This window comes from Chenopodium album, chromosome 17, assembly GCF_948465745.1.
Source record: "Chenopodium album chromosome 17, dcCheAlbu1.1, whole genome shotgun sequence".
Classification (NCBI taxonomy): domain Eukaryota; kingdom Viridiplantae; phylum Streptophyta; class Magnoliopsida; order Caryophyllales; family Amaranthaceae; genus Chenopodium; species Chenopodium album.
Window position 1 is genome coordinate 5,533,156 of NC_137850.1, and position 16,234 is coordinate 5,549,389.

At 35.2% G+C, this 16,234-nt stretch overlaps 1 protein-coding gene across 1 annotated transcript; it reads left to right on the forward strand.

Annotated features, from left to right (window-relative positions):
• Window positions 1–1,098: 1,098 nt before the first annotated feature.
• LOC145587487 (uncharacterized) lies at window positions 1,099–15,528 on the forward strand. The gene is made up of 7 exons (XM_081644222.1): window positions 1,099–1,651; window positions 2,552–5,473; window positions 7,778–7,831; window positions 8,016–8,273; window positions 8,317–8,371; window positions 11,321–11,486; window positions 15,079–15,528. Exons 1-4 carry the CDS (start codon window positions 1,136–1,138, stop codon window positions 8,256–8,258), a joined length of 3,735 nt encoding a protein of 1,244 aa, XP_081500348.1. The 5' UTR covers window positions 1,099–1,135; the 3' UTR covers window positions 8,259–8,273; window positions 8,317–8,371; window positions 11,321–11,486; window positions 15,079–15,528.
• Window positions 15,529–16,234: the final 706 nt, after the last annotated feature.

Genomic DNA, 16,234 nt, shown 5'->3' on the forward strand with positions numbered 1-16,234 from the left:
AAGTACTGATGATTTTGAAGACGAAGATAGCGATGGTGATCTTTCTTGTTTTAGGGGTTTAGTTCATGTGGGGTTTTGGAGTTCAGTGAGGCGTGGGTAAAGTGGTGGTGCGATGGTGGTTATGGTAGGGTTACCATTGAAGGGGTTGATTGGGGAGGTGGAGGTAAGAAGAGAGAGATTTTAGAAATAAAAAGAAAAATAAAAAAAATAAAAAATTAATTGAATAAGCAAGTTGTGGGTAAAAGGATTGTTTTGAGTAGATGGAGGTTGGAGATGATTATTCCCAAAATTTTCTAAGGTGGGATTACATTGAGAAGATGAGGCAAATATGGGATTATTAGTTTTAATTTTTCCTATTTTATTTAATATTTTGTTTTCTAAAATTATTAAATTTAATAAATTCACCTAAAATTATCATTTTCTTTCTAAATAAACTTATCTTATTTTCTTGTCAAAAAAAAAAAAAAAAAAAAAAAAAAACATCTTATTTGAACTTATATCATTTGAAATAAGACAAATTGTGCCTTAACCTTTTAATCGTCTATAACCCTATACTAAATTAGAGTTCTTTAAAGTAAATTTTCCTCTATTTTTTTTTGTTGAATCATTAATTTGCCTAGGAACTTTATTACTTACCTATTTACCTGTTCATTACTAATATTAACGGTTACGTTTCATTTCTCTTTAGATTTCAATCTATGTTTCAAATACTATTATTTTCAAAAATCGAGCAGGGCTTAAGAATTATCTAATTTTTATTTATTATGGAGTAGAATACCTTTAATTATTGTAATGAATTATTGTTTTTTTTAAGGAGGGGTATTTTTTAATAATTTCCCACCCTTAACAACAAAATTACAAAAAGTGAAAAAAAACCAAAGGTGTTTCATTTCATTGCATTACATAAGTAGATAAACCCCATAAATTCTACACAAACTTTCATATGTGGCTGGTCACATCATGTGGCCAACCATCAAAGAAGTTATTTCGTTGGTTTAATAGGGGTTACTCGGTCGGAGTTATTTTGTTAGTGCTGCAGGCCATAGTAATAGTGTATGTGCTAGTGTAATGTGCATAACTTATTTAACATCCCACCATATATTCAAACCCAATTCAATTCAAAAACAATTGAAGCATGGACAACAAACCAAACCCCAATTCAATGCGAGTCCTAATTCGTCCACCTCCAACTCCACAACCTTCTTCTTCATCACCATCTCCCTCCTCTCCTTCTCTGCCGCCACCTCCGCCGCCTCGCCCGCCTCTCTCCTCCGCAACTCCCGCCCAACCTCCGCCGCCGCAACTTCCCTCCGGCGTCGTCGTCGTCGGATTCATCGCCCGACGCAACTCCGACGTTTCTCAGCTCATCAATCGAATCCTCGACTCCAATGTCTTCGGCTCCGGTCGCTGCGATACTCCCCTTAGCATCGCTTCAGATGACAATGAGGAGGTTAGTGAAGAGGTTAAGCTTTGGTTTAGTAATCGTAGGATTAGTTATTATCATGATAAGCAGAAGAATTTGCTGTTTCTTCAAATGTGTTCGATCAAATGTCCTGCTATGTGTTCCGGTTCCGGTTCCGGTTCCGGTTTCGATTCCGGTGTTGAAGAACAAGAGTTTGGGGATATTCAGGGAATGCTCTTCATGTTCACTGTAAGCTCTTTTATTTTCTTTTCAATTTACTTAATTTTACTATGAGCTTTTTGATATTATTGATTGTTTGTAATTGGATTTTTAATGAAGGACATAATGTTATTTGCCCTATATTGTGATTAGAATTGCTGACTAGAGAAATGAAGGGGTAGATCATATGAATGAAGATATGAACAATATTCTATGTATAAAACTATGCATTGCAATTGATTATTGATAAGTGGTCTACATTTTTCAATAAATAGATAAGTGAACCTTGCTCGGGCTTTGGAACTCGTGTGCGACATGGGTATGTGTCTAAGTGTTTGATTCAGCTATTTTGTGACATATTTTCATGATTTTGATCATAGGATGAAATGAAGGGTCGAAGTGTCCAACACGGGTAAATTACATAAAATGAAGAGTCCAAGTAACATAGCGAGCTCTTTTTTAAGTACTACCATAGGTGGTTGGATAATTAATTTGTAGATTTACTTCATTAGTTAATGAGAGGAGGAAGGTGGGTGTAGTGTTTCAAGAACATGGTTTTGTAGACTACTTGGAGCGACTATGGCTAACTAGTTTTGCTATCTAGGTCGTGGTAGACCTTAAAAAATTGGAATACAGGCTAACTCTGATCTAGATTTCATGTTTTGAAACGTAATTATTGAGATTCAGTTTACTACATAGTGCGGTCATGTTCTTTCTAACATGTTTCCTTGTCAAAAGAATAAAATGAAAGCTTTTAGTGAAGCAATTGTGGTTTGACTCCTCCTTTTAAGCACCTTAAAATTCTATTCTTCATCTTCTGTGTTTGGTAAGTTTTGAATGGTTTCTGTAAATTACTGCCCTTTTTTTTCCTCCCTTGGTAAATGGTCTATTGATGTTAAGGAAAAATTTGGAACTCCCATGTTACTGCAGGTGTGCCATGTAATTGTTTACATCCAAGAGGGATCACGATTTGACACTCATCTTTTGAAAAATTTACGAATGCTGCAGTCTGCAAAACATGCTTTGATGCCTTTTTTAAAATCACATAGTATATTGCCCTCAATTACTAGGCCTTCATCATCATCTTCTCGTCCTCCTACCCTAGCAACATCCTCTAAAAGTCCTTCCCCACGAAGAGGTACTGGCATCTCAAATCGAAACAGTTCTATATCTGTCATGTCAACTTTAGGTTCATATACTGCACTATTTCCTGGGCAGTGTACTCCTGTTACGCTCTTTGCTTTTGTTGATGATTTCTCAGAATTGGTGAATTCCAGTGCTGTGGCTGAGGAGTCAAATGAATCTTCCTCTAACCAGTCAGGTTTGAGCAGCTTGGCTAGATCAGATTTGCCAGGGAAGGGTTCTAGTTCAGTTGTTGTGCTCTCTCGCCCAATAAATAAAACTGAAGGTAGTTTACTTAAGAAATTGCAATCCTCCACTGAAACTCAAATTCGATTTTTGATAAAAAAATGCCGGACTCTTACGGGGTCTGAAAGTAGTAGTCATGTAGGGTCCAGAAGTGGTTCAATAACTGGTTTAGCTCCATTATTAACCCTTGATGCATCAAGAGCTGTTGTGCTTTTAGACAGCTCTGGAATCTTGAGGGGCGAGTCTCTTGAATTCGCCACAGGACTTGTAGAAGATGTTCTGAGTGGAAAGGCAACTCCTGATGTTTTGTTGCTTGAAAGTCACAGTGAGAGTGGAAATAAGGATGACATCATGACTTTAAAGGAGTTTATTGTTAGGCAGGCTGACATATTAAGAGGAAAAGGGGGGATGGTTACAAATGCAAACAGTGGTTCAGCAGCAGGTGTTGGTATGGTTGCTGTTGCAGCTGCAGCAGCAGCTGCAGCATCTGCTTCTTCTGGAGGGGCAACTAGTGTTCCTGAGCTTCCCAGTTTAGAAATGTGGTTGTCTTCCAGCCAACTAATTTTAAAGGGAATTTTGTCTGCAAAACCCGGTTCTGTTGATGAAACTGATATAAATAGAAGGAAACTCCGGCAACGTAATGGTGTCCCTCCTCTTGTTGAAGGGATCGCTTCTAAAGGTGCTGATCCACCTAGCACTGCACTTTCTCTATTGGAGAGTGGGAAGGGGATCAATAGAAAATTTTCGGCTTTATGGTGCCAAAAAGCCCTACCGGCTGCTATGGAAGTCTATTTAAAAGACTTGCCTCCCTGTTACCCAACATCACAGCATGAAACTCAATTAAAAAAGGCTCTATATGCTTTTCACTCAATGGTAAAGGGTCCTTCTGTGAAGGAATTTAAAAAAAAATTGGAGGATGAATGCGTGTCAATCTGGAAGTCTGGAAGGCAACTATGTGATGCTATCAGTTTGACTGGAAAACCGTGCATGCACCAGAGACACGAAGTCAAAGATGATGGACTATCTTCAGATGCCACAAGCAAGGAACATAAGAGTGGATATGTATTTCTTCATGCTTGTGCTTGTGGCCGCTCTCGACAATTAAGAGCCGACCCTTTTGATTTTGAATCTGCTAATATCAAATTTAAAATATTTTCTGAGTGTGACAAGCTTCTTCCTATGCTGCAATTGCCAAAATTGAGTGACAAATGGCCTATTCAGCCTTCATCATGGACTGTGGTTCGGCTTGGAGGGGCACAGTACTATGATTCTTCTAAAGGTTTGCTTCAAGCTGGATTTCCGCATGATCAAAAGTTCCTTTTGAAATGGACTATTGTTCTTCAGAATGAGAAGCACTCAAATGTTTCCTTTGCTAATGCTCTGAGGCAAGGGTCCTTCCGCAGTAAGCCAGACTTTAAACTTGAATCAACTGCAGTCAAGGATGCCAAGAAGAGCACAACATTGCTGGTGGAGACAGGTGAAGAACTGAATGGAATGGAAGGCCACGGAAAAGTTATGAACGATTCAATACCTGACCATAGAAAGATCAGTTTTGGTAGAGGTCTTCCAATTACCACAATGAAGAAAGCTTTTTCTGAGGTTGTTGCTGGATCAACAACTTCTAATTCTGCATTTCCCCCTTTACAGCCAAAGGCACAGCTGGCATCTGGTCCAGGAAAAGGGGTTAAAAAAATTGCTGTAAGAGTTGCAAGCACAGAGCAAAGTCACCTTTCTACTACTGATGCTCAAAGATCTGAAAAATCTGAAGAGGTCTCTACTGCAGGAGCAGAGAACAAATCTGGGTTGAACAATGTTGGCCATGTTGATGGTAATCCTTTCTTGCATATAGGTAGCAATGTAATTCCGTTAAATGTTGATGATGGTAAAAATGCTTCTGAGAATAATAATGCTAATGGGGGAAAGACTATGTTTGATCCTTCTGTTAGGCATTTTGTAGTTTATGTTGGTTTTGAGCATGAATGCCCGCGTGGCCACCGCTTTATATTATCTTCAGAAATTTTGAATCAACTTGGGCAGCCATACTCGTTGCCTGAAGGATCTCAGGTTACTCGTCCTGTGGAACATGTTAATCGTAAGAATAGGGGTCCCTTGAAATCGGGTAAGAGTGATCTTCATGGTAAAGTGCATCGGTTGCCAAGCGGTAATGCTACAACACACAAATTTAGCAATTTGGATAAAGCAAATGAAGCTGTGGTTGACAGCAATCTTGCTGTGAATGGAATATCATTGTCTAAACCAGTGGAACATACACTTTTTGATTCATCAATTCCACCTAATTCCGTTACAGATCAACAGAGTCACCATTCTCTAAATATGGAGAATAATGGGCCTGCATTTTCATTGCTAAACAGAAATTTACCACTATACCTAAATTGCCCGCATTGCAGGGCATCAAAGAATAAGAAGGATGGGCAAAATTTGAAGTTTGCAGGCACAATATCTCAGTTACAGAGGATTTTTGTGGTATGAAAATCTTGTGCATCAGTCTCCTTAATGCTTATGTAGTTATATCAACCTTGTTTGTTTACTGATGAAACTTATTTATTTTCAGTGGTATCACTTGGTAGATTGACAGTTAACATCTTGAACTCTTCATCTTTGTGCTTCTCTCTTCTTTTTTCACAAATTTTACCATGTTGATATCTGCTATTGGATATCCATTCAGGGATTTCTAAGGAGGCATGTAAATTGCCTTATTTTTAATAATCTTATAGAAAATAAATTTCCGAATTGAATTAAACCTTTTACTTAACTATTCCTTTTTTCCCATATAAACTTCCCCTCTATACCCTTCATTCTCTCTTAAGTAGAACACTTGCAATTTTGGTCGATTTGTACTAGTTGCAACATATCCATTTTGGTTTGTGGACTCATTACCTCTCTCCTCACGAAATGGGGCCCTTTTCTTTATTTCTCTCTTTTCTTCGCCCGTATTGCTATCTTTTCTTCACCTTATTTGAGGTTTTCTCGTTTGAATTCTTTAGGTTCTCGCCTAGTCACCTGGTTTAGTTCTGTGCTGATTGGTCTGATTTATATAGTAGTAAGTAATAAGAATAAGGTGAAGAGAACAAAACCTATGTTAAATCCAATTGGAATGATTTTTTTTTTTTTAATTCCTAGGTAATTCTGCTACTTTGGGAAATTTATGCCTACTCATTTGAGTTGGCTTTCTTTTTCTCCATCATGTCAACTCTTTTCATCTCACAATTTCTACCCTCTCCTACTCCTCCTCCTCTCTACCTATGACTCTTGTTTCTATGTAAGTTTGGAAAAGATGAGTGTGTTTAGTAAAAAGGTTAATAAAGTTAAAGAGATAAGGTAAAAAGGTGGGTTTGTGTAAGAAAAAGGTGGATAAAGTAAGAAAGAGTGTAAAGGTGTAAATAGTGTGGGGTAAAAGGGGTTTGCCAAAATGCAATAATACTTAGGCTATATTAGACTCATCTGAGTGCTATGCATCTTAGAAATATAAACTTTAAGGAATATCAGCTAACCAGTAGCCATGTCAAAAGTTTTTAACACAAGTATACAAGCATACTTGCCTGTGAAGCCTTACTCTATCAAGCCTTGAATAAACGTCTGATAAGAACTAAATGTAGGCTGTGAGCTAGGGAAAAAAATAATATATTATAAAATGCCTAAGAAGTAAGAAGTTCATTTCGAAGATAATACTTCCTTCGTTTTTCTTTTATTGCACCATAAGAACTTTTCAAATGTCAATTTTTTATAAGTTTTACAAAAGTGTAATTGAAGATATTAATAGCTAAAGTAATGCAATGACAAGTGTGAAATCCCTCGTAGTGCAATAAAAAAAGAACAGAGGAAGTATGTAATATCATGAATCTATATAAATCTATTCTAAGTGCCAAAATGACCTTGTCTTAATGTAATAGTTTGAACAGCTTCATGGATTCCTGAAAATGAATCTCACTCCACTTCGTCTTTACATTTAATTAACCTGACATTAGTATGCTTGTTAGATCAAATGCATTTGAAATTGTCAAATTAATACTTGACTGTGCTTGATTGCTCTCCGGAACTATTGAATTCTTCAAATTGTCTTTTGTACATCAACTGGAAGATTGAATTAAGCTAATTGAACACAAAAATCAATGTTTGTGTCTTGTTTGTTTTTTCTTGATATGCTACATTTCTCTCTTCTGCAGCCAAATTGCCCAATTACCCTTTACAAGTTGACACTTAGCTTCTAGCCATCTTATAACCTTCTTGTTGGACTTGATGCCACCTGTGTACTATATATTGTTATGAGATACCTTTTAATTGTCAGGTTTTCTTTTCTTTTCTTTTTTTTTTTTTTTTTTTAAATAAAATAAAAATGGGAATGCTAAAGAAAGGCTAAGTTATGGTAACATTATGTAAACCTCCTCAATATCTGACATAGGAGAACTACAGAATGGATTGACTTACTTCAGAAGATTTCAGATTGCATCCCTGGATATTTTGGGATTCTGCTTAGAAGTCTTTTTCTAGTAGTTTACCATAAGATTCTGTGAATAATATATATGTAACTCCATTTCTTTTTTGTATTCTTTTTCTCCTCTTAACTTACTTTGTATCCTATGTATTAATACACCAACACTATGACAGTCATGACAGAATGACTTAAATTGCATTACATGATCCCCTTTTTGATGCCAGTTAAATATGCTTACTGTTTCTCTCCTAATACTGAGTCAAAGTGGTCTATTGCAAGTTTATGAGGCCATCATTTGTGAGCAGTTTAGATAATTGTCCGTTTCTTGGCTGCAGGTTACACCTCCTTTTCCTGTTGTATTAGCAACCAACCCTGTTGTACAGTTTGAGGTATTCACTGACCACTTTTCTTTTTTGACTTTGTTGCATATATATTTGTAATAATGAGTATGTAATTGGTAGTTTGGTTAGTTCGTGCTTGAACCTTGACCACAGGGTTGATAATTGATATTTTATCTTTTTGTTGACTGTCCATTATCTCTATGAATTTAATACCTGCCTTGCATCTGTGCAGGAGCCCCATCAACTGGAAGGTGTTTCAAGTCACGAACAGCAGCTGCAATTCAGCCTTGGATGTCAAGTTATATTGCCTCCGGAGAGTTTTGTCTCGATCAGACTCCCCTTTGTCTATGGCTTGGAGGTCAAAGATAAGGGATTAATTCCTCTTAATCCATTTGAACACCAACCTGAGTTGACTGCCCGAATCATGCAAGGCACAGCACTGCAGGCCATTTGGAAAGGAGGAAGTCCCGACTAGTAGCTTTGCAAATACATTTGATTATCTTGGGAAAAGCCATTGATCTGACTAAATCAGGATTCAGGAGCACACAAGGCTGAAGCTGTCACCAAACTTGTGTCTGTCCTACCAAGGTAATGCTGCCAATCTGTATTTTTCTATCTTGTTTATAGTTCAGTTATTGATGTACTTTTATAGTCAAAATTCTTACTGTGTAGTTATATATTGAAAAGAAGTTATTCTGTATTGGAAAATACAATAATTATGTTGCTTGCTGGTAAGTAATGATCCGTGTGGGATTTTGAAACATGATGCAATGGTCAAGATGTTGAATAATTAAAGAAGTCGAGATTGTTTTAGTTTTGTGAGCTATGCTATAGATTATTGTAGTATCATGAAGATTTATTAAGCTCCTCTTTTAAGGACGTGGAATTCTGCCTCTCTTCAACATATTGAGCAATATATTATGGAGTAAGAAAGTTGTGATTAGTGATAGTTACCCCAACTACTACCCCCAATGAATTGAACCATGCCATCGGCTGAAGTTCCATTATTACTCACATTACATCAAAATAATGTAAAATAGGTTTTTTCAAATTAATTTTTTAATTTCTACAAATGCCCTGAATGTAATGTCTCTGTAAATTCTTCTCTATTTTTGCTCAAAATACTAGCTTAGTCAATTATCTTTTGAAGCAAGGTTCTGATAAAATCATCTTCAGGCTAATAAAGCAAGCTGCATTGATCTTACCACCCCTATATTGTGGGGTGGAGGCTAATTAGAGTTTTGGAGATAGTAGTATGGTGGCTTTATGTCAGTTTTACTCTTTCCTTTATGGGTACTTGACACTTAGTCTGCTGGCTCTTCTATCATTGTTACTTGAAACTTCTCTTCTTATAATCAGTCAAAACGACTTTATTGCCACTGTGAAATAGTCCAAGGTACTGAGCCTTTAAAAGTCCACAATAGGATGGATCCGTGATACAAGTCTCTAACTGCAAACTTCATCTTGCCAATGTGAAACTTCAACTGTTATCTTTGATTATTACAAGCAAAACTTATACATCATGACGAATCTAACAAGATCACTAACTATTTTTAAATAAATCACCAAAGGTAGTTAATATAAAAAATATGAAGTACAAAAAAAAAAAACTTTTCTGTATTATTAATTGCAACACTTTGACTGGCATGGAGTTGTTATACGGTTGATTTAAATTTGTTAAAATATTATGTAAGTGGGGTTTGTTGGGGAATTAATAAATAATTAAAAAAAAAAGAAATAATAGTGAGTGAATAGTTTATGTAAAAGTAAGGGATGTGAGAGAAGGGAAATGTTAAGTGTTAACAAAGTGTGAGTGGGGTATGAATGAGGACCATTTGAGGAGGATTGAAAAAAAGAAGAAGAAGAAGTGATAGTGAGTGAATAGTTTATGTAAAAGTAAGGGATGTGAGAGAAGGGAAATGTTAAGTGTTAACAAAGTGTGAGTGGGGTATGAATGAGGACCATTTGAGGAAAGATAGAATAAAATAGTGAATAGTATTTTCAATTAAGGAAGTATTGCAATAGAAAAACGACCGTTTATAGGAAGTGTTGCAATTAAAAAAAAAAAAAAAAAAAAACGGAGGGAGTAGAAATGTTGCACCAAAGAAAAAAGATATAGTTTTTTTTTCTTCAACTTAGCAGATATTTCTATGTATTGTCATTAATCTTAGTTCATCTTTGAGAGAGATCTTGGAGAATTTTAGAGTAAGAAAATTTAGGATTAGCTCTTTATAATCTTTATTATTGAATGATACTCCCTCCGTGTTTTAATAAGTGTTACAATTTGACCAAATACGCATGGCGAGACACGACTTTGACCATTAATCCATCTTATTATATATTAGTAAAATTATAGGAAATTGGATACTATGAAAGTATACATTATAACGAATCCAACAATGTATTTTACAATAACATTTGTTTTTTATATATTGGCAAATTATTCAAGTCAAAGCCATTATGTGAACAGTGAAAAAAAGTTAAACTCTAACACTTATTAAAACACGGAGGGAGTGTCAGGTTTCTTATAACTATGTCGCATAATGGGTAATAACTTATTTGTTATGCAGAAACAGAAAAACTGGGAAATGATGAACTTTGTTATGACAGAATATTGTACAAATATCTATTGATGTTGAACTGGACTTAATGATGAACATTTAACCAGTTATTATGCTCCATAGATTGAGTTGACTAACTAGTTTGGATATTCACAGATAAATTTTTATATAGTTACTCTAAGTTTGTATTTTTTTTTATAGGTTTTGTATACATTTAAATTTTTTAATAAGTTTACCTTAACAAATTATTATAGTTGAGACACATTCATATAGAGAATCTCTATTGTTGTAGACCTTGTAGTTTGCTGATAGATTATGAATTTAAATTTGAGTTAGAATTTCTATTTTCAGTAGGAAATGAACATTTCATTTTATAGATTAATAAATGAAGATTCAAGGGAATATAAAACATTTTCTAATCTTAATATATAAATAAAACTTATTTAGTTTGGTGATTTTCTATTTGCAACAATAAATTTCAGTTGAATTGATTATGAAATTTAAAGGGTAATAAATCGCTAATTTATGTGATGTTATTTTTAATCTTTTCCTATTTACTTATATAGCAAAGAAAAAATATTTTATTTATTTAAAGTTGTACGTTATTGTTCTTTTTTTTTTGGGTTTTTTAGGTTGTAGATTTTTTTAAAAAAAAATAAAATACCTTATTATATTTTAAGGGGAAAAAAAAAGTTTTGGCGTGAAAATTTTATTTGTGGACTCGACACGTGTACTTATGGGATATTTCTTTAGTATAGACTATAGAGTATTGATGGGGAGCCATTAATCTTGCTAACATAGCCTGTTGCATAGTTGCTGGGTTTGCTGTTATTGAGCTTCTTCATTGCAGCAGCTGTAGCTTGTAGGACTAACTCCATTACTTGCCTTGGCAGAAATTAAGGCAGGGCATTTACATTTCAAATTTTTTAATGGATTAATTAATCTAATTGGTTGGTTTCCTATCTTAATATTTCAGGGCACATTCAAGCTTGTTTGAGTTTCTTGGTTTTTAAGAGGCAATTGAAGACCATAGGTTGTTGGTAAAACAGTTACCTGATTGATTACATCACAAGTCTCTTCATTTTGGCGGTGTTTAGTTGGTTGGTACTTAATACTTGTGGCCTAATGTGTAGGAACCTCAGGTATGCAATCAAGAATGTTTCTCCATATTTACTTCCTCCGTTTCACTAAAATTACAATGCGTTGACTTATGCACTATTCACATGCTCTATTGTGACTAACTTCTATTTCCTCGTTCATTTTACTTGCACATTTCTCATTTCATGTTTCCCAATACATTATTTTGTTCATTAATATATTAAATTACAAGAATTTGATATTATGAATGTATAAATTGAGACGAATCTAACAAGATCCCATATGACTACATTTATACTTAATTTTAAATTATTAGTTAAAGTGGAGTACATGAATAGTGCATAAGCAAAAGTATTGCAAGTAAAAAAATAATAAACGGATGACTTACTTTGTTCGTTCTCTTTTAATCGCAACGTTTGAAATTTTACACTATTCACACACTCTGTTAATCGCCTTTAGTGCTTGATGCGTTGAAGAAATATAGTCTGGTACACTAGTGGGGTCTTGTTAGATTCTTATCAAAGTTTTCTTTTAAATGGTACAGAGTGTGCATTGACAAGCTTAAAATTCCCCAACGTTGTGATTAAAAAAGAACGGAGGAAGTATGATTTATGGTCAAGGAAAAATATAGTCATGTTGGATCTTATTAGATACGTCTCTATTTTCAAAATATCAAAGGATATTATTGATTGATATAATGCATTGATAAACATAAAATGAGGAGTGTTGCAATTTTAGTGAAACGGAGGAAGTATTTATTTGTTTTATTATTATTATGAAAAGAAGAGGGGGGAGTCTTTTAGATTTTGAGAAGAAAAGTAAGTTAAATTTTAAAGTTTTGAGCCACAATTTAATCTGCAATTAAATTATACAGGAATGACCACCCAAAACCACTTCTAATAATTTAATCAAGGGATAGCCTAGGTCACCAACTGCCTTCCACATTGACCCTTACAAGCAAATCCCTCTTTCTTGCTTCACCCAAGTCAGTCATGCTGTTCCCCTTCATGTTCTGTTTTTCTCTCTATCAGTGCAACTGCTTTCTCCAATTCTCTTCCTCCTTTCTTCTTTTCATAAAGCTGATTTTACCCCAAATCTAAAAAGCTGAGCTACCCATAACAGGGTTGCAATATAGGATTAGTGGTAAGTGAAAAACAATGGGCTGACTATTGGCACTGAGGGAAGAAGACAGATGGAATTTAGCTCATTTAGGGGCAAATGGAGGGCAGTACGTGGAGTCTTTGAGATAAATTAGAAGATGAGGGTTAGAGGCCAAGAGGTGGAGATGCAGAGTGTTTGCATGCTCTGTGTTGTTCCCTCGTTTTTAGAGGTAAGGGGAATCTTCTCTCTAGGATAGGATATGTGTATTTTAGATTAAGGATAGGGTTAAATAGGTAAGAGTTTTCAACCAAACTACTGCTTTATGGTTTGTATTTGTCAACGCATTCATCTTATAGCCCTGAACCTATTTGTACCCCTGTGAGATTGACTTAAATAAACAACTTGGAGTTTCCCTCTCCCATCTATTTTTCCCCTCCCTTTCCACCTACTATGTAAAATCTATATTCTTAAATCCATGTCTCAAACTCACATAGGGATATCAATTCGAGCTTCTTTTCCAGCCTCATCAATATCTTTCTTATTTCTCTTCTTGCTTTGACCCCCTTGCCCTGTTGTTTTTCATTGCTATTTTCTCTGTTTTAAATGTGGTTTATGAAAATGTTAGAGGATTGAGATGGACCGTCAATACAAAGCTGTGTGTTGCAACCCTAAATTGTGTACACTTTTCCCTTGCTTAATCTGGAGGGCATATCAATAGACGGTTCTGCTAGATGATTTGAATAAAGTGGGTTTTGCAGTCAATAATATCTTTTGGGCAACTTGCCATTATCAATTACGTAGCATTTAAAAAATTTGACAGGCTTAGATAAGCATGTATACTGGTAAAATTTCTTGCTTTAATGTCAATTTGGGGAATTTTTTAGCTTTAATTGGACTGGAAATGTTCTGCTCAATTAAAGAGAAAATATATTTGAGAGTTGTGTTTGTTACCACCAAGCTCAGTAGGGAGGGAGGACTAAAGAAGAACCATTTGTGAGCTTTCAGTTAGAAACTCCCAAATTTCCTTTTCAATATTTTCATAGTGGGTTGTGAAAGATGATGTTGAGATTACGGAGAGGATTGCAATATAATACTTTTTTTTTTTTAATGCACCATTTTCCTTTCTAGGAAATTGCATATTAATTGCACCATTTCTTTTTTGGGGTATGCTTTCATACACTTTTTGTTTGTGTTCATTTGCCAAATACCCAAGCCTATCCCGACTCACATTTAACATTTACCCTTGTTACCTCACTTTTACTCTCTTTCCTTTGTAGTCACATGTGCATTTTTGTTGTTTAATTCCTTTCTTAATCTTTTTGCCCAAACCCAAATGGTGTAATAAAAAAAAACGGAGGAAGTATGTCATAAAGGAGACTGTGTAGCTAATATTTGAGACTATGAATTGTGTATTGTAATTTGTGCCTCATTATAGGCTTTGCTTAGTGAACCGAGTGGTCGGCCAATGCTTCATACAGTCTATGTATGTTCAGTCACAATTCATTTGTGTGCAAGAAGGGTCTTTTTTAGTTGACATGAGACGTGGGAAGACAAAAGGTATTTGTTGTTGTAAGTTGTATTTTTGGGTATGGAAGGAGAGTCTAAATGAGGGTATAAATAAGCAAGTTCTGAAGGGAGCAAAAATGGGTAAGAAAAAGCTGTTCAACTCTTGATTTGGTGGCCTCATTCAAAGTTCTGTCGTGTATAAATTCCATGTGGAAGGTGTAAGGGGCATAAGGCTCAGTGCTAGGCAGGTTTTGTTCTATTTTGTGGTTACTTTGGTTTAATACCTAAAGAATGACATTTTTTTTATGGTCACAACTTATTTTATTGGGTTTTTTAATTGGTCGAGCAGTGTGTAGTTTTTCTTTAGGCTTACACTTATTTGGTCAACCTATCATGTCTCATTTTCCGTGTTGGTTTATTTGAGGTTGGAGGTTGAGGTTTAAATTTATCCCTTAATATTGGTGGGAAAGGCCCCCCTTAGTGTAATTCTTCAGCTTTTCAATGGTGCTTGATTTTTTAGTTAAAAAAATGGAATGTAAATCAAGATGCTAACTTATCATTCACTAGGCCTCACAAAACTGACTAGTACTCATTTACCCAATCAAAATCCAAATAACTCGAAATTAGATAGCTAAATTCTGGCTTAAAACTGAAATTTAAATTAGCTGAACCCAACCATAATACATGACTATTAATTAATAATGATTGAATGTATGTAAAAAGAGAATTTTCATAAGCAATCTTATCCTTGACCACCATTGGCACAACTTCCAAGAACTTTTAGTTTACTTTTTATTGCTTACAACTAAAAATTTTGTTGAACGCATATTTTGTTAATATTTAGAGTAGATCCAGATAATAGTTCCAAACATGTCCAAAACTTATTATTGTGAATTAAAATCGAAACAGAATCAATTATCTCATCACCTGAAAAGAACTTGGACCAAATCAACCCGAACTGAAAGACCTATTTCCTGCCTCCATTCCCGACACCATATTAACTATGAATTATGTTTATTAATTATGCAGGGGCTAGCATTTGCTTGCATATTGCTGAAGTAGGATAAAATTGGGACACTGGTTATTGTTTAGAAGTATCTGATTAGCTTGATGGTTGGAGGATTGCAGTGGTTAATACAGCGAGCCACCTAGACTACAATTAAGTGAAGCACTCTGATATCGCGATGCCTACTCTACCAACTTGCAAGTGGAGCGGAGCCGGGAGTATAGCTTTAAGGTTTCGTCTGGATATTGGCCCTCATCTACAACAAATCTGATCACCCTGTAACATATTACAAAGAACACTCAATAAAAATGCTAATACTCCTTGGGGTATCACCGTATCATAATGTGCACCACTCTGTTTATATTGTCTGCAGAACCCACAGCAAAATTCCTGTAAGTAACTGTATTCCATGCTGCTATTATGTTTTTCTAATGAGGAACAACTTTAGTTAGGCAAAACTAATTTTTTTTTTCTCTGCATTGTGTTCATATTATTCTATTATGCAACCCGCTCCATCTGTGTACTCTTTCCATTTTTGCACACCTATACAATAATAGTTGCAAAATTGGAGCTGCCATCTTGAATTCCTCACCTGTCAGACATATGGAATGTTGTCGTCTGGTCGAGACCATCTAGATAGAATTTTAAAATGTAAATTTATAAGGTAGGATTAGAAATCTAAAAGATAATTTTGTTGATTATGAAGGTGAAAGCTTTCTTGTAAATGTGCATTGGTTTCCTCTGTACAAACTTAGGAAGACGGTTTGGGAAATGATTCTAGTCAAGCAGAGCTGGATACGCTAGAGGATTGAGATAGATATGACTATATGAGAAGGTGCTGTGAGTCAAGAGTAAACATGCATAGTGTTGTTTTCTAATTGTGTTTTAAAATCCATACCGAATTTGACGATTTGGGCAACCGACGAAATGAATTGTGAACATAATTGTTCTTGAATACGAAGCTCTTTTGTCAAATTTGTACAGAGAAGACTTTTATTAGAATGTGGAAGTGGCTCTCATCCAAAAAATGGTGTTTGAGGATCATCTGATTATACTGGTTTTTGGAATTAGTTGAATTTTGGATAATGAAGAGTAGCTTCTTTGCCTACTCCCTCCTTTTCAAAATACTTGCAACATTTTACATTCATTTAACTTTGGCGAGCTTGTAGAGTCGAGTTC

Excerpts from the sequence above, each read along its gene's own strand:
- LOC145587487 (XM_081644222.1), top strand. The coding sequence starts at position 1,136 with ATGGACAACAAACCAAACCCCAATTCAATGCGAGTCCTAATTCGTCCA. Across the intron at positions 1,652-2,551 it reads GAATGCTCTTCATGTTCACT|GTGTGCCATGTAATTGTTTA; the intron begins GTAAGCTCTTTT and ends ATGTTACTGCAG. Across the intron at positions 7,832-8,015 it reads ACCCTGTTGTACAGTTTGAG|GAGCCCCATCAACTGGAAGG; the intron begins GTATTCACTGAC and ends GCATCTGTGCAG.